The 18,508-nt window shown below is 29.5% G+C and overlaps 2 protein-coding genes across 3 annotated transcripts; one reads left to right on the top strand and one right to left on the bottom strand.

The window, feature by feature from the left end:
* The first annotated feature begins 46 nt into the window (after window positions 1–46).
* Window positions 47–8,543, top strand: LOC123270587. Of its 2 annotated transcripts, XM_044736715.1 has the most exons (5): window positions 47–507; window positions 5,697–6,114; window positions 7,850–8,042; window positions 8,109–8,299; window positions 8,446–8,543. In XM_044736715.1, exons 1-4 carry the CDS (start codon window positions 129–131, stop codon window positions 8,289–8,291), a joined length of 1,173 nt encoding a protein of 390 aa, XP_044592650.1. In that variant the 5' UTR covers window positions 47–128; the 3' UTR covers window positions 8,292–8,299; window positions 8,446–8,543. The 2 variants fall into 2 exon arrangements, with proteins under 2 accessions (XP_044592650.1, XP_044592651.1); XM_044736716.1 differs by lacking the exon at window positions 8,446–8,543 and having other exon boundaries at window positions 8,088–8,234.
* Window positions 8,371–15,955, bottom strand: LOC123270586 (SH3 domain-containing protein Dlish). Its single transcript, XM_044736714.1, has 7 exons — window positions 15,750–15,955; window positions 15,470–15,694; window positions 15,260–15,321; window positions 14,950–15,179; window positions 12,032–12,493; window positions 10,525–10,792; window positions 8,371–8,700 (listed from the first exon to the last, which is right to left on the bottom strand). The coding sequence occupies exons 3-7, from the start codon at window positions 15,306–15,308 to the stop codon at window positions 8,426–8,428; spliced, it is 1,284 nt and encodes a 427-aa protein (XP_044592649.1). The 5' UTR covers window positions 15,309–15,321; window positions 15,470–15,694; window positions 15,750–15,955; the 3' UTR covers window positions 8,371–8,425.
* Between the last annotated feature and the right edge of the window lie 2,553 nt (window positions 15,956–18,508).

The following is an 18,508-nucleotide window of genomic DNA, read 5'->3' as shown; positions in this document are numbered from 1 at the left end:
CTAAAATTCAATTTTGTTAATTATATTTTTATAATAATTCTTTTTTTTTATTAATTATTAATTGTAATATAAATAAACTATAATAATTTAGTTCTTTTGTTTTTATATATTTTTATACCAAAGCATTTATGCATTTATATTTTTATATAATTAACCTAAAAATGGAGACAGGAACTTCGAGAAAGCCCAAAAAATACAAGTCACGTGTTCCGCGTCTGATAAGAAGTAAATCCGAGCCGAGCCAAGATTACGAAAAAAATTATGAAACAGATTTCAATGAAAGTGAAGCGCATTATGATCATTACACTGAAGACGAGTCTCAAGAATACGATCACGAGGAAGAAGACGATGATAAAGAAGAAACAAGCAGAATCAAAACTTTTGGGTTAGGATTATGCTCCGCGTGTCATCTGACGGTGGATTCAAAAATGGGCCGTAGCAAATCATCGCCTTGCCATGGCGACCATCTTGTCTGTCAGCGATGCGTCAAACACTGTTCAGAACCAGGTGAGTGCTTTCTTCCTAAAAATATTTTTTATGATATTAAAGTTAACAGTCATTTAACAATTTTTTAATTTTATTTAACAAAAAAATTTGTCGCAAAAAAGTATTTCTAAAAAATTGCATTTTTTATTTTTTAAAATTTCTACATGTCAATTTTTTTTCTAATTTAACTAAGGTAACGTACCCAGTAGTTGGACAGGTTTCATATTAAAACGTATTTGACCCTACTTTTAATATATAAAGATGTAATTAGTTAAAATTAGTGATTTTAATAAAATTATAAACAACTTTGAATTGATTGAAGCTCAAAATAACGCAGATAATTGAATATTCATATTTTAACAATGTTTTTAAGATAGACTATGAAAGGAATAAGAGTTGAACAATCAATTCTGATAAGCCGCAGTAGTTGAACACTCCGGGAGCAGTCGTTGAACTAATAAAATATATGGCAAAAGTCACTGCAAAAATTTTCAACGTTTTATTGAAATATCAAAAGAATTATGACATATTATTGATTAATATTAAAAATAATACTATGAATATATAATATGTTTATTTGAAAAAAGGCATGTTTTTGTGATTTTTTTTTGTGACGACGCAGTTAAAATCTCTTTATTAAAATTAATGGTACAGTAAAATATGACATTCGAAGAATATTATATAAAATTTTCACGAAGAAATATTGAAAAATACGGCAATGGCAGCAATTATTCCGACGTGCCTCGGAAAAAAAGTAGAATTGCGGTGTCCCTCATAACTAGGTGCTGGATCAAAAATTACACTGATAGAAGGATTTATTTGTATTAAAAAATATTTGTTAATAGTTAACAAATCATTTATTAGAGACCATTTTTTAGTATTAAACAAATATTTCTTAGCATTTAAAATGATTTATTTGTATTTAATAAATCTGATATTCATTTATTAAATACTAGCTGTTACCCGCCCGCTCCGCTGGGCGCTTTATAGAATTGTATTTTTAGATCTAGATTTGAAATTTAATAGGAAGATTGTTTTGACTTGCACAGATTCCAAATTCCATCAAGTTGGTCTGTATATTGTGTCCACATGATTATTCTAGCTAAAATTCATTGTAACTTTCAATGTGCAATCACTATAACATTCCCGTGGCTTTCTTCCAAAAATGAATATTAATTGACACGAAGAAAAAAAATTTTAAATGAGCATTGTAAGTTTTAGTTAAAGTAATTGCAGGTCTCATAAGTGAAGTTGAAATCTGCCTAGCTTAAATTGTGACGAATTTCGCTGTTAATTAAAATTTCTTCCGTAACATCAATTATACATAGAAAATTATTTGTACTTGTTTTTTACGAATTTTCTTAAAATGAGTAGCCAAATTTTTTTTCTATATCTCATGTGTTTAGAAAATGCAATGCTTTTAATCTGTTACATTTTCGCGATCCCGTAATAAGAACAATTCATCGGTTATGTGATCAGCAAAAAAAAATGTATGTAAAATTCTTAGTCGACTTTTTTGCCGCTGCCAAAGAGACGATTGTTGTAAGAAAATATCACTATTAAGAAAGAAAAATATTTAAATCCGTTGACCTTGGAGGCCATCCCGGTATTTGCCTGTTTCTCTTCAGATTCTATCAAATTTTATATTTGTAGGAACTGTATTTAAAGAATATGAATTTTTTGACAATTATTACTCCCGCACTTCTATGTGGGGGAGGAATTTCGTAAGATCCTATTCGAGATAATTTCTACATTATAAATAAAAGATTTCAACAAAACTTCGAGTCTATAAAAACTATCGATTGGAAATGAGAAATTTTCATTGTTAACGCCCCCACCATCCCTTTTGGGGTTAGAATTCGAGAAAATCCATTCTCAGCTGAACTTGACATCGTACACGAAGATTCCTACCAAATTTAGAATCTGCAGGAGTTACAGTTTGGAAATTAAAATTTTAGATTTTGACACCCACCCCCGCAATCCCTATCGGAAGTAGAATTTTTTGGGATCCGTTTTGAGATGATCTCATGACAAATGAAAGATTCCTACCTAATTTCAAGTTTGTAGAAGTTACAGTTTGGAAATGGAAATTTGAAATTCTAACACCCACCCCCGCAATCCCTGTCGGAAGTAGAATTTATTGAAATCCGTTTTGAGATGATCTCTACATGACAAATAAAAGATTCCTACCAAATTTACGTCTTTTAGAAGCTATGTTTTGGAAATTAAGATTATTTTTTGTCAACACCCACCCCCGCAATCCTTATTGGGGGTGATTCGTCGTAAAATCCGCTCTTAGATTATTTCTACATCACATAGAAGATTCTTACCAAATTTGGAGTCTATAAGAGCTATAGCTTGGAAATTAAAAATTTTAATTGTTAACATCCACCCCCGCAAACTCCTGTGAGGTATCTTAAAATTCGTTCGTATATTATTTCTACATCTCTTAGAGAAAATTCCTACTTAATTGGAGTCTGTAGGAGCTATAGCTTGAAAATTAAAAATTGTCATTGTTAATACCCACCCCCACAATCCGTATTGGGAGTAGGCTGTCATTAAATCCACTCTTGAATCATTTATACATCACATAGAGCAGATTCTTACCACATTTGGAGCCTATAGGAGCTACAGCTCTGAAATTTTAAATTTTCATTGTTAACGCCCACCCCCGCAATCCATATTGGGAGTAGATTGTCATAAAATCCGCTCTTAGATCATTTCTACATCACATATAGGAGATTCCTGCCAAATTTGGAGTCAATAGGAGCTATAGTTTAAAAATGGGAATTTTCCATTGTCAACGCCCCCGCAACCCCCCTTGTAGGTGGAATTTCGTAAAATCCGTTCTTAGCTGACCTTTACACGGCGAAAGAAATATTCCTACCAAATTTCAAGTCTCTACGCTTTATGGTTTCAGAGATATCGTGATGAGTCAATATATAGGTGGAAATCTCTTATATATATATAGATTAATAAATCTTTTTAAATACTAAAAAATATTTGTTAAGGACTAAAAAGAGGTCTCTAATAAATGATTTTTTAAATATTAACAAATATTTTTAACTATAAACAAATCCTTCTATCAGTGTAGGACAACGGTTGACCCTAGGGGCCATCCCTGCAACTTCCCGCTCATTTTGTACTTAACAGCCGATCCCTTCTTATTATCGCATCGCACTCACTGCAAAAAACGGTACTATCCTTGTTACACTCATGATTATAAAGCTATTGCAGTTTTATTTTTTTCTTTTAAACAAATGAGAATTTCGAAAAAAAACGCTCTGCTACGAAATAGATAATTGAAAAATCTGTTACGTAGCAGAGCGTTTTTTTCAAAATTCTTCTTTGTCTAGGAGAGAAATATAAAGCTGCAATCGTAGGGACCGGCTATTAAGCGCTTAAAATTACACATTACGTTTTTGAGCTCTTCAAGCTCAAAATATGATTTTTGTGTCATTTTGAGCTCTTCGAGCTCAAAACTCTAATAGCAGTTTAATAAAACACAACTTTTTGAATTTTCAAACCGCAATAACTTTTGAATGAATCAATCGATTTCTACGTGGTTGGCTGCATTCGACGCAGTTTTTGAAGCCTCATGAAGAATCTTTGAGTATGAATTGATCGAACTAAGAATTTCGGAGTGATTCCGAAAAAACACTTTTTTCGGTTTTCTTTCGACAACGATAACTCACGAACGAATTAACTGATTCCGACCGGGCTGGCGGCGATCGACGTGGCTTTTTGATGTTAAGAGCTGATTAGTTTTTGGAATCGATCGGTAAAGCCATTTAAAAGTTATTAAAAAAAAACCCCATTTCAAAAAATTTTTTTTTGTAGTTTTTTTGAGATTTCTCAAAATTTACCGGTTCGAATCGGTCCAAAGTATATTCAAAATCTAAGTTTGGTCAAGCCCTTTCGAATGGCGCCAACCGCGATGAAATCGGTCAAGCCGTTCAAAAGTTATAAGCGGTTCACATACTTTCACACACACACACACACACACACACACACACACACACACACACACACACACACACACGCACACGCACACATAAAGACATACGGACATCATCGCGGAAACATTTGGGGGAGCTTCCTAGGACCTCAAAATGTCGAGATATGATGAGAACTCGATTTTCGAAAAACGGGGTAAAACCAGTAACTTCCCGATTTTGGAAAATTTCCAATTTTCTTAGCGGGAAGATAAAAATGATAGTTCATTCGTTAGATAATAGTTTTCCCTAGGTAACGCTGGGAGGGTTTTTCGAAATTTCAATTTTTCACTTTTTTGAAAAATTGAAATTTCGAAAAATCCTTCCAGCGTTACATGGGGAAAACTATTATCTAACGAATGAAGTATAATTTTTTGATTTTAGATTATCCAGCATCAAGTTATGAGAGGCACCGCGATTCTACTTTTTCCCGAGACACGTCCGAATAATTGCTGCCATTGCCGTATTTTTTAATATTTCTTCGTGAAAATTGTATATAATATTCTTCGAATGTCATATTTTACTGTACCATTAGTTATAATAACGAGATTTTAACTGCGTCGTCAAAAAAAAATCACAAAAATATGCCTTTTTTTGTACGAATTAACCTTACCCCCCCCCCCCTAAAATTATACGGCCCCAGCTTGTTCAAGATCTGGATACCGCGTGAAAATTTGGAAGTATAGTTAGACGCTAAAATTTAATATAAAAACTATAGTTTATGTCTTTGCAAAAAATATGTATTATTTAGAAAAGACTATTTCATTGGGTGGTACAATTTTTTTTACTTAAAAAGATAATATACCGTTTTTTTTACTGATTGTTTCATTTACGGTTTAGTACTTTTTTCACGAAAAAAAATAGCAACTATCGGCTATTCTCGACATGTCAACTTTTAAGTTAACAAAAATATAATTGTTTTGATTTATAATTGAAAAAACTTACAGAAATAAATTACTGTATCATTGGATAATTATAACATGGCGTGTTAAACACACGCATATTACTTATAATAAATATACGGATTTTGTATTACAACAATTCGAAGAGTCTGTCCAAGTACTGGTCCCATTTTTATAAGTGTTCAAGCACTGGGTACTTTACCCTATTTGTTATAAAATTATTAAATACATGCCAAATTAATTTTCATATATTTCTTCTAAATATTCCAAAGTTCATTTCTTCTAAATTTAATTAAAACTAAAAAACTTTTAGATGAAAATTGTCTTCTGTGCGACTCCAGCGCCAGCAGTAACCAAGCTTACGAAGACTCGTATGACTTGATGAATCTTAACCTAGACTCACCCGAATCTCAGGAAATAACTTCTGACGTCTTCCAAAAAAGTCCGCAAGACTTGGAACTGTCTTACACGTCATTGACGTCGTTGGAAATAAGAACAAGCTTAACGTCACGGAACGAGTGTTCTCGACGACCAATCCGCTGTCCGAGATTAGATTGCGCAATAAACATTGCGTTTTCTTCTCTTATAAATCATTTCTTGTTCGATCACCCGGAGGTTCCGATTCTGAGCGTGGAACCCGGTGTCAAGAGCACCCTGGTGTTTAATAAGTCAACTTTTTTTCAGGACTCTAACCTCTGTCTTGCTATTCTTCTAATTTCGGGCAAACTGACGTAAGTATCATCAGAAATTAATTTATGACAATAAAGTTAGCAGTCACGGTACAATTTTTTAATTCTTTTAACAAAAAAATTCGTTCTAAAAAACTGTTTTTTAAAAATTGCATTTTTTATTTTTTAAAATTTTCACGTCAATTTTTTTTTCTAATTTTTTTTGCCATTATTTATTTGTTATAAAATTATTAAATATATGCTAAATTATTTTTCTTATTAATTCAAGGCGTTATATCTAATTGCGAGCCTAAAAAAACGCGTTTTTTATGAATTTTTTCTGAAGAAATATTTTTTCTAACAAATGTATAAAAAAGATGTACATGTAGTGAATTTCTTATATTTGAAAACTCCGTTGTCCGGTTTTAAAAATATTATGTTGTACTGCTCCTGTAGACGATCTCCTGGAAGTCTTCCATAAAAAAGTGTCAGGCAGGCACTAAGATATCTCTGGTTTGAATTATATCAAATGGAAAATTCCAAAAAATTTATTTAGTGGATAGATTAATGCAGGTATTAATCGAAGGATTAATCAAAATTTTTATTTTTGACCAAATGGCGGGTTCACAAAAAAAATTGCAATTTGCGAAAAAATTTCCAACTTCAAGTGGTCTAAGAAATCGAATAATTGTCAGAAATTTAATTTCTTGGATTAATAGCTGAGGAATATGTTTAAGAAGGTGTAAAAATTGGAAACCGATTGCTCAAGCCGTTTTGAAGAAATCGTGTTCACCGCTTTTGAAAAGACCATTTTTATTTATCTTCAAGAATATTTTCCGGATCAATTAGAAATTTTCAGAGTATATACTCGAATATATGTACATTCTGAAAATGCAAAAATTTATTTTTTTTTTTAATTTTAACTAGGTGTAACTACTAAAGTAATTAATTAACTAACTTAAAAAGTTATGATACTTAAATCAACAAACATTTTATGGTTTTTTAGACTTTTACAACAATTAAATTATGAAAAAAATTTCACATATAAAAATTTAAAATAATTAAGGTAATTGTCATGGTACAATATTGTCAAAAAATTAAAAATTATTCGTGCCGTAAAAGTATATGAGCTTGTTGTAGCTAAGTAATCCATAATTTTTACGCAAGACTGTACCTGTGGAGACGCAACATATATAATTGTTTCTTGTTGAACTTTAATCCGTTATTTATAAATAAGTAGACGATCAAAAATTTTTGTTCATTTTTTTTTAAACTCACTACAAATACATTAAAAGATTGTCAGTTTTTTTAAAGTTTCTGACAGTTAGTTTTTTTTTATAACTAAGAAACTGGTACAGAACTGCAGAAAGCGTATGCAATCAATGATAAATATCCAATTTTTGATTAAATTCATCCCGAGTTATAGGTGTTTAATCGACTTGAAATTTTAAGGGTAATTATATCATCATGTCCTTAATAAGTATACAAAAATTTTTAATTTTCTGACGGTATGCATTAAACACGACAACTACCTTAAGAGTGCAATTTTATTAAAAATATTTTTTTTATGGTTGATTTGGAATAAAAATAAAAAAAAAATAGTCAAATGTCTGCTGATTTCAATAATATAAAAATTTTTTTTAATTAAATTATAACTAAAAAAATATCTTCAAAAAATTGCACTTGTATTTTTTCAAGTCTTCCAGATGTAGAATTTTAATTTTAATTTTTTCAATGAAAAAAAAAGTCCTCAAAATTGTCAGATGTCAGCTAATTTCATTTTCATAAAAATTTTCAGTGATCAAGTAGCTCGTTTGTTCAACGGAAGTCAACTTCACCCAAAATATCGAAATCGACTGCCATTGCCGGTTCTAGCCACCAGACTGCGTTCCAGTTCCGCTGACCCACTCAACTACGAGATGGAAGTTATTGTTCTGTGGATCGCGAGCCTAGATGTCGCTACTATCGGAACAATCTGCTATTCGATAGAAGTACTGGAACAAAGTTTCATAGCTAGTTATTACTCGATTAATTAGTATAAAATATTTAATTAACAGGTAGTTGATGACTTGAACGACTGTATCCGGTCGTTGAGATACACTGGACCGGTAAATTCCCTCCGGATTGCGCAGCGTCCAAGGGAAGTTCTCAGGAACGGAGATTGTTTGGTAGTTCATCGGGAATTGATTAACCAATTGACGGCTGCGGGTAACCTCAATATAAACGTGGTCGTCAATTGATATTGAAGGTTATTAATTGTTCTTATTACAAATGACAAAATAAAGTACGTGATTTATTTTATTTAATATTTTAATATAATTGATAAAGATAATAAAAAATATATATGTATAAAAAACGATGGCAAAAATTAAAATTACAAGCTAGTCATTGCAGGAGGACGAGCGTAAGCCTTCGGAATGAATCCGTACTTGCGAGTTTTTGGAGCGTACGCCCAGAGCCATCCGTCGACCGTTTGATTACCTAGATCTGCGTAGATCCAGTCTGCTCTACGTACTGATAAATCGTCAGGCGCCTGCGCCTTGTAATCGTACAACACGACTAATTCAGTGCCTGTCGTTTCATCCCTTAAGTCTCTCACGTCTTTTTGCTGCTGAGGTTGTTCGTTTTGGGCCGGGGAATTCCGAACTCCTGAAAAAAAGTTATTAGGAATAAGTTTAATTTATTTTTGCACACCTCATAGCGCGATGCGCGTGAGGTATTGCTTTACTCCCGCCCCGTCAAGGTTAAGCAACTTTGTGATCTTTAAATGCCTCTATTACGACCATATTGCACTTATACGATAATATAAGTAGATATTTCTTATTCTTTTAACGTTATATTTCAAAATTGCTGACGGTGATGTTCATACGCCAGTGTCTGGGCAGGGCACACACCATATTACCAATTTATTCCCGTGGCGTAATGATACTTAAAACTGCAATGTATCTTCTTTAACACTTTTTTAGTCAGTTATAAAATAGTACTCATAGAATACACTACGAAATTTTAATAGATGAAATAACTACGGATTGTTATGCATTCCTAGTTATAGAAAACATTGAAAAATATATTACAGAATTCTATTTAAAAATCTTACTTGAATTTATGTTGTAAAATCAATTTCAGAATAAACAGCAACAATTTAGTTAGAATTAAACAACTAACCCTGATTAAAAAAAAGTATTGGTTTTCTAGTCAATCTAATACTTTTCAATACTTTTTTCTTTGTATCAATACTTTTTTTTTATTTAGGGAATACTAGTTTTCTAGTTGGCAAACTTTACGTTATCAAATAAACAATCAAATGTGACTATAGTTTAGACAGTAAACTTTGTGTCAGGTATTTAGAAGAAAATTGGGCCTTCTCTCAATGTATAACAATTTACATCAAGAAAATACTTGTAGTAAACCATTTCATACTTTTTAAAAATCATTTTATGTTTGCTACTTTGAAAAAAAAAAACGTCTTGAAATTGTATATTGTGTGACTAGGGATGAAACAAAACGACTTCAGACCAGAATGAAGTTGGCTGCCATTAAAGTTAAAATGACAATTATAAAGGTATAAAATAAACAAAAGATGCTCTGATAGGATTGAAAATAAAGCTGCAACTTCATCTTGCGGGCAGAAAATCATCATTTGATTGATTCCTGCCCGGCAACAGTCGCATTGGTCTGAAATTGTCTAGTTTCGGTTGGCTGAACACGGCTGCCCAATTTAAAAACACAGTAACTAACATTTAGAAATTTTTTTAAATTTTTCTTATTAAAAAAAAGTTTGCCTGCCAAATTGATGAAAAATTTAATTTATGAATAGAAAATACTTGAATATTAATATTTTTAAGAAAAAATACTTGAAATTAAGGTGTAAAAGTTATAAAAAATCAGCAATATTAAAAAAAAAATTAGGTATAAAAATTTTGCAGTTACTGTGTTTTAAAATTGGGCAGCCGAACAGGCATTGAAACTCGCATTTTCAATGCAGGGTATATGAAAAAAATTTTATGTAGATGTCCATATGTGGACTTTTTTCATGACTTCCAGAATTCGATAAACTGGTGCCGTATTTCATATCAGTAGCCTAGTTTACGTAGTTTTTTTTTTTTTAAATGAATTTTTGTAAAATTTACTGTAATACACATGTACTAAAACAAAATAACTTTTCTTATTTCTCTCACGTGAAAATTATGGCGCCACTTAATCACGATAGATTTTTTTAGACTGCATGCGCATATGACAAGAAAAACGGACGTCAATTATTAAAAAAAAAAAAAAAAAGTAAAAAATACTTAATTATTTTTTTTTCTTTTAAACATCAATTACACAATTTAATTTTTGCTTAAAAAATGAATGAGTGTTATGAGGCGTGCACTTTTTTAAGTTATTGTAGGTTAGGCTATAAAATATTTAGTAATTTGACTGACAGTGCTGAAAGAACTTGTTCTAAGACAAGATTTCTTCAACAATAATTACCTAAACTATGATCAGCTGTCGTTGTGACTGGTGAAGTTGTTGTCGTTGTTGTACTGGCAGTTGTTTGATAAGAATGCAACACATGACCAGGATAGACGAATCCAGAGGGAACAAACCCTTCGTTGCCGTCACAATGGCGGAGAACCCAGAACCAATCGGGATCATCGCGGTTCAACACTGTCACGAATTCTCCGCGTTCTACGCTCACGTCGTTTTCGTCTCGTGCGACGAAGGTGTATAAAACTATATACCTCCCTGCTGATGGATCCTATATTTATAAATTTATTATTATTACTATTATTGTTTGAAAAAAAAATTCTTGAATTAGTTACTAATTTATTATCTAAGTAATCACTATAAAAATGGCTGACTCTTAAAATATTCACTATAAAAATGGCTGACTCTTAAAATATTGATTTTATCAAAAAATTGTAAGAGAACTAAATCGTAGTTTACAAAATTTCCTAACAATAACATTTTTATACTACAGGTCTATCTGTTGGAGTCATCGGCTCATGTGTGCCATCCTACCTACCCCCACTACACTATCATCATCACTATAGCATAAGAATACAATTGGACTAATCACTAATCAGTCTGTTATAATAAACTATCAGGTATAAATGCATATTTAACGGCTCCTTGTAACTATTCATTCACCTGAACCAGTATTCCACTAGAGATTCCAACAAGTTATGGGCCCAGGAACCTGGTTTGGGTAATTAGGTAGACAAGTGAAAGTAAGGTTTCAAGTTAACATAAGGGTTTTTAGTTATCTTGAAAAAGCAAAGTAAAGTGAAGCACAGAAAAGTGCATAAAGTTAAAGTAAAGTCAAATTAACATAAAGGTTTTAGTTAGCTTGAATAAGTAAAGTAAAGTGAAGCACGGTAAAGTGCATAAAGTAAAGTAAAGTTAAGGTGTTATAATTGAGCGGTACGCTATTTCCTGTAGCTAAGGTGTTATAATTGAGCAACTCTTAATTAAATAAGGTTAAAATAAAGTAAAATGAACTAAAGTTAAAGTAAATTGAAGTAAAGTTAAAGTAAAGTTAAAGTCAGCCATGATAGTCATTGACTATCTTCAATATTTTAGGAGCTAAGTTATTTCTTAAGTATTATTCACAGAATGAAAACTGCTAAATCATTACCTAGTTATTACAAAAATGGCTACAACTTCCAAAATATTGATTTTTTCAAAAAATTGTAAGATACCAAAATTGTAACTTACAAAATTTCCTAACAAAACTATTTTTGTACTATAGGTCTATTTTCAATATTTTAGGAGATATAATAAATTCTTAACTTAAGTATTATTCATATAGTGAAAACTGAAAAATCATTATCTAGTCACTGTAAAATTGGTCACAACTCCTGAAATACTTAATTTTGGGAAAAATCATAGGCGACCAAAATTATAGCTTAAAAAATTTCCTAAAAGAAAAACATTTTTATACTACAGGTCTATCTTCAATATTTAGGAAAATATGTTTTATTTTAATAAAAATTACCTTGAAGAAAGGATGAACATCAGGCTGCGACAAAATGGTTTGGATCGAGTTCTGCGACTGCGCAATATTGCGATTGATGTTAATATCAGCAGTCGTTATATTTCTGGCATAACTCTCGCAATCTGAAGCCGAACCAGTGTCCGTGTGTTGCGAATCTAATATTTGCGAACGCGAACTACTATTATTGTTATTGTTATTATTAGTGTTATTGTTGTTATTAGTACTGTTGTTGTTATTGTTCAGTGTCGTTGTTGTCGACCCAGCGGAGGTTATGTTGTCGCTGTCACCGTCATTTGACCGCGGGAGTTTTTTCTTCACATTGTTCATCAAACTCGCGAGAGTTTGCTCCGCGAGCTGAGATGTGTAAGGTGCGCAATACGAGTGTGGTACGAATCCTTCCATACGTGTGTCTGCTGCTATTACATACACCCAGTCGTTTTCTCTGTACAATATATTAACAACCTGAAAATATTCATTTATTATAATTATCAATTACAGTATTTATATTTGTATACTTAAGTTTTATTTTTATAAATTGACAAAATACCAAAATAATTTTAATTTGACAGTTCTTAACTTAAAAAAATTATTTTGCCAATTTAGTAAAAACATTTTTTGGTAAAAAATGCAAATAATATTATAACATTAATTTTTTTCTTGAAAAACTATAATTATTTTTGTATTTTTTAAAATAGTTTCTTGTTATGTTTATTTTTTTAAATAATAACAAGTTTTAATTAAAAAAAAAAAAATTTGATAATTTTTAGGATTTTTTTTGAGCAAATAAATTATGATAAAAAAAGAATTTACACGTCAAAATTTAAAAGAACTATAAATGCACTTTTTTAAAATAATTTTCTATAATTAATTGATTTTTTAAAAAATTCCTAAATTTGTCAAACTGCTGATTTAAGTATCAGAATTTAATGATGTTGGAAGATGACAAACATCTGATAATTTTTTTCTACCAAATAAATTATAACAAAAAATAAATAAAAATGAAAAAAACTAAAAGTGCGTTTTTTTTTAAACAATGTTTTAGAATTAATTTATTTGAAACAAAATTTTTTAACTGCTGATTTAATTCACTAATAATTGACAGTTGTTTAATAATTTTAGGATTTTTCATCAAATAAATCAACAAAAAAAAAATTACGAATGTCAAAACTAATAAAAAAAATAAAAATGCACTTTTTACGAATAATTTTTTAGAATTTATTATGATACTGAAATCAGACCACGTTTCTAATTTTTTGTTTTCTTCTATTAGTAAGAACTAACAAAATTTTATGAAAATTAAGTTAGACGACATTTAAAAATTTTTTTTTTTATTAAAAAAATCGCTACAAAAAAATTAAAATAAATTTAAATTTTTTATAAACTTGAAAAACTGTAAGTGCAATTTTTAAAAAATATTTTTTAGTTATAGTTTAATAAAAGAAAAAAAATCAAAAAATTATAAACGTCGGCTAACTTTAGTATTATCAAAATTTTTTGAAAAATTGCACTTAGTTTCTTCAAATCTTTTACATGTAGAATTTTTATTTTTTTTTAATAAAATTTCCAGTAAGAAAACCCTTAAAAATTGTCAGATGTCTGCTAATTTAATTTCCATAATTAATTTATAAAAAAAAAAAGTTCCAAAATGTCCAAGTGTCATGATACTAAAACTAGCCGACGTTCAACAATTTTTTACTTTTTTTTTTATTAATTAAATTAGAACTAAAAAAATATTATTAAAAAATTGCACGTATAATTTTAGAAATTTTCTATATGTGAAATTTATTCTTTTAATTATTTTTAAATAATTTTTCAATAAAATAAATCACAAAAATTTTCAGAATTGTTTTAATTGAAAAAATCGTTACAAAAAAAATATAAAAAAAATTTTGTTCGTAAGAAACTTGAAAAACTATAAGTGCATTTTTGCACGCCTCATAGCGCGAAGCGCGTGAGGTTGTGCTTTATACTCGACTCGTCAAGATCAAGCAATTTTGTGATCTTTAAATGCCTCTATCACAATACCATATTACACTTATTCAATAATATAAGTAGATGTACACCGAAAAACACTTAAATTAAACCATCTTTTACTTTCTAAAATCATTTCATGTTGCTATTTTGAAAAAAAAAAAAACGTTTTGAAAAAAATTTTACGTAGACGTCCGGATGTCACCCCATTTTGGATGTACCAACGATTACTCCCGAACAAATTGATATTTCAAGACCGGACCTTTTTTATTAGTTTAAGAATTCGATGAACTGGGTCCGTATTTCATATCAGTGGCCTAGCTTATGTATTTTTTTTTTTAAATTGAATTTTTATTAAAATTCACGGATACAACCGTACAAAGCCAAACGAACTTTTCTTATTTGTCACGTGAAAACTTTGGCGCCACTTGATCAAGCTAGATTTTTTTAGACTGCGTGCGCATATGACAAGAAAAAAGGGCGCCGATATTTAAAAAAAAAATAAAAAATACTCTGTAAGAAATTACTTAATTATAATTTTTTTTTTTTAATTAATTATACAATTAATTTTTTTCTTAAAAAATGATTGAGCGTTATGAGGCGTGCACTTTTGGATTTTCCAAACTTTTTTAAAAATATATTTTATTTCTTATTTAATAAATGAAAAAAAATTAAAAACGTCGGCTAACTTATGAAAATTAAGTTAGCCGACATCTAAAAATTTTTAGAATTTTTTTTATTGAAAAATTGTTAAAAAAAAAATTTCTCATATAAAAAATTTTAAAAATTATGCGTGCAATTTTTTAAAAATATTTTTTTAGTTCTAATTTAATTAATAAAAAATTAATCGAAAATTGTTGAACGTCGGTGAATTTTAGTATCACGGCTAACTTTAGTATTATTAATTTAATTTTGATCCAAGTGTCATAAAATGAATATCAACAAACCTGTCCACGTTTGACTTGCAATTCGTCATCAACGCAAGGCGTAAAATCATGAATAATAACCATTTTACTGTCTGGAGAAAGACCATTTTCTTTCTCAATCCCAACTCGAACAAGTGTCTCAATGCTCGCACTACCTGTAATCCTTCCTGGCGGCAGTGCCACCCGATTAGATCCTAAACCAACAGTGGATCCCAGCCCGTCTTTCTCAAGACTGAAATTGTGCGCGCCCGCTGAAATCAAATGACAATTTTAAAATAAAAAAAAATAATCCTACACACTAAAACCAAACAAAATAAAAATAACAACATACGTTTCTTCTTCTTCCCACGTCGTATCCGTACAGGGCATAAAAAAGCCATTGTTTGTATTTATCTAACCAACAAAATAATAAATCACCAAAAATAATAAATTATTCCTGCGAGTGAGATGTACCTCAGTGTATAATTGTCAATGTTACATTTCACATGTAAACAATTAACCTAAAAATTTCCAACATCCATTTTCAGGAAGAATAACTAACCGACGTTCAATGAACCGAGCAATGTTGATGCAAAACTGGACTTTATAACAATGCTTAAATATATTGTCAAAGGAAAATAAAGTTAAAATGAAGTATCGCGAGCAACGACGTAGGTCTAGACTGTAGATCAGTTGGATCACTGAATCACTGTAGCCTGTAGCTGTGGATCCCTCGGCAGGACACCAGAACGCAGTAAGTATACTCGGGTCTCAGGTAAGTTTTAACCTGAAATATATTTATATATATATATAAATTAGTATGGAGGTGTATATATACTTACATGTGTGTGTTGTAAGTATAAGCGGATCCACCTGGTACTGGATGGCGGACGGGGTTTAAAGAGTGGTGGCTGTGGCCTGTCAAACCACTGTTACCTGGACCCCAAGTTGCTCTCACTCTTCGGGCTCTTCTATATAATTCGCGTGCTCTGTCCTTGTTAACATTTAACATTTGGAATCGCTTTAGTCATTGACCTGAATCAGATGAAGATATTGTTCTTCCCGAGAGTAACAAATGACTATTTTAATTTATATAATTAGATAATTTTAGGATATTTTAATTCTGATGAAGATTACTTATTTCTTCTTTCTTTTTTAGATTGTCAAAATTTATATTTTTAAGTTGCCCCAATTTTATGTTGTAAATTACAATGGCCGGGGACATTGACTTCGGTGCAATTAGTTAATTGTTACTTTGAGGAGCTAATGGGTAATTGTTTAGGTGGGATCTTTTTTTTTCACTTTGAAAAATTGAAAAATTTAATTAATCAATTTTTATTGATTTTTTATTTTAAGTCAAAAAATAAAAAATTCTCTTTTTTTTATTGAAATTTTTGAAGTACTATAGAGTATTTTTTTTTAGACAAAAAAATTGAACAAATTTGAAGAAAATTTTTTTACTTCTAATTTATATGCATAAATTTTGAGCTTAGGTGAAAAATTGTCAAAAGAGACTTTTTTAATGTTTTTGTAATTTTTTTATAATTTTGCATAAAAAATATAATAATTAAAAACAAAAATTTCTCGATAGAACTTTTTAAATTTTAACAATTTTGAGTGCAATTGGTCGATTTTACAAATTAAAAAAAAAAACAGTTCCAAAAATTGCGAAAGACATTTTTTTTTATTTTTGGTGCAGAATAAAAAAAAACAATATTGAAAAATTGTTGAATTTTTGGAAAGTTAAAATTTTCAAAAAGATAACATTTTTTAAATTATGATACTATAATTTTTTTTAACTTGTTCGATTTTTGGTTTTTTAAAAATACAATAAAAAATTTTGGGTAATTATTTGCAAGTAGGGTCCACCCTATTTTTGGCCATATCTAGAAGAAAAATTAACATTTTCAAATTTTTTTTATTCTGCTTGTTTTTATGGCAGATTTATCACAAATGTCGTAAAAGGAAAAAATAAAGATTTTGATAGCTTTTTTGCCTTTAAAAGTTGGAAAAAATTTTGGCTCTCGTTTTTGGATAAAATTTTTATTTGATCTTTTTTTGATGTTTTTGATATATATATATATATATATATATTTTTTTTTTTTTGAAAAGTACATAAAAAAACGAACAATTTAAAAAAAAAAAAAAAAGTTGAATATCACAATTTTCTAAAAAATTTATAAATTTTTTTGAAAATTTGTTAAAATTGTGATAATTTGATAATCAACTTTTTTTTTTAAATCGTTCATTTTTTTATGTATTTTTCAAAAAAAAAAAGTATGTAAATAAAATCAAATAGCAATTTCGTTAAAAAAAATGAAAATTATAGTATATTACACACCTAGGGAAGTAAAGTAAGAAATGTCTCAGATCACATGTAATTGTTGGCCGAGGCGAAGCCGAGGTCAACAAACATGTGATCTGAGGCTTTCTTATTTACTTCCCGAGGAGTGTATACTATTTTTTTGTCCGACGAAGGCGGAAAGCGGCAACTTAGTTTAGCGCAGCGGGACGAAAGTTGCCACTTTCCGCCCGGAGGGCAAAAAAAATAGTTAACTCCATTTGTAAATAGGGTAGAAGTACCGTTTGTGGCCACTGTACCATTTATGGCCATTTATTGTTCAAATAAGCGATATAAATGAATTTATATTAATAAACCATTACAAACTCAATTTCTTTTAATATAAATTTTTTAAAACTCAACAAAAATATGGTTATAATATTATAATTTTTTATAAATTAATTTAAATGTTAACTTAAGGCCAAAAACGGTGCTAAGGTGGCCAAAAACGGTACTTCTACCCTATTCCTTATAAAAAAAAGATTTAAAACGACTTAACCCATGCAAAATGTATACCTATCTATTTGTCAAGTTGAATCTTTTTTAATCGCTTTGAGCCATTTCAAATCTTTTCAATTCTCTTTTTCTAATCAGGGTATATACCGATACTTTTTCAATAATGTTTTTATAATTTTTCAATATTTTGCATCAAAAATATAATAATTAAAAACAAAAATTAGTCGATAGAACTTTCTAAATTTACACAATTTTTAGTGCAATTGTTTGATTTTACAAATTTTAAAAAATCATGACAGTTCCGAAAATTAAGATATAGACATTTTTTTTAATTATATTTTTGGTGCAGAGTAAAAAAAAAACAATATTGAAAAATTGTTGAATTTCTAGAAAATAAAAATTTTAAAAAAGATAACATTTTTTAAATTATAAAACTATAAATTTTTTTTTAATTTGTTCAATTTATGTTAAACATTTAACACAAAAATTTTTTGATGCAATGACGCAAAATTTTTACTATTCACCCGGGAAATTAATATCTTGAAAATTCCAATGATAAAAATAAATATTAATTTTTGACGTAAAAAAAAAGAATGTATAGAATTTTGTAACAATTTTTCAATTTCTTCTTGCCATAAATTGATTCCGCATCTGAAGAATAACTAGCAAATAGAAAGATAACTAAAAAACTAAAGGAAAAATGTCTTTTTTTTTTTATAAACAAATGCTATATTTATTAATTTATTAATATATATAATAAATTAGTTTACATAGTATTAAATCGGGATTGTCCTGTGTTCGATT

This window comes from Cotesia glomerata, linkage group LG8 (assembly GCF_020080835.1).
Source record: "Cotesia glomerata isolate CgM1 linkage group LG8, MPM_Cglom_v2.3, whole genome shotgun sequence".
NCBI classification, from domain to species: Eukaryota; Metazoa; Arthropoda; class Insecta; order Hymenoptera; family Braconidae; genus Cotesia; species Cotesia glomerata.
The sequence above is the reverse complement of the archived record's forward strand: the minus strand, read 5'-3'. Positions and strand labels throughout refer to the sequence as shown.

Bases quoted from the DNA above. Each gene is read 5' to 3' on its own strand.
- LOC123270587 (XM_044736715.1), top strand. From the start codon at position 129: ATGCATTTATATTTTTATATAATTAACCTAAAAATGGAGACAGGAACT. The intron at 6,115-7,849 runs GTAAGTATCATC...AAAAATTTTCAG, and splicing joins CTAATTTCGGGCAAACTGAC to TGATCAAGTAGCTCGTTTGT. The intron at 8,043-8,108 runs GTACTGGAACAA...TTTAATTAACAG, and splicing joins CAATCTGCTATTCGATAGAA to GTAGTTGATGACTTGAACGA.
- LOC123270586 (XM_044736714.1), bottom strand. From the start codon at position 15,308: ATGGCTTTTTTATGCCCTGTACGGATACGACGTGGGAAGAAGAAGAAA. The intron at 12,494-14,949 runs GTTTGTTGATAT...GAATATTTTCAG, and splicing joins TGCAAGTCAAACGTGGACAG to GTTGTTAATATATTGTACAG. The intron at 10,793-12,031 runs GTAATTTTTATT...TTATAAATATAG, and splicing joins ATGTTCATCCTTTCTTCAAG to GATCCATCAGCAGGGAGGTA.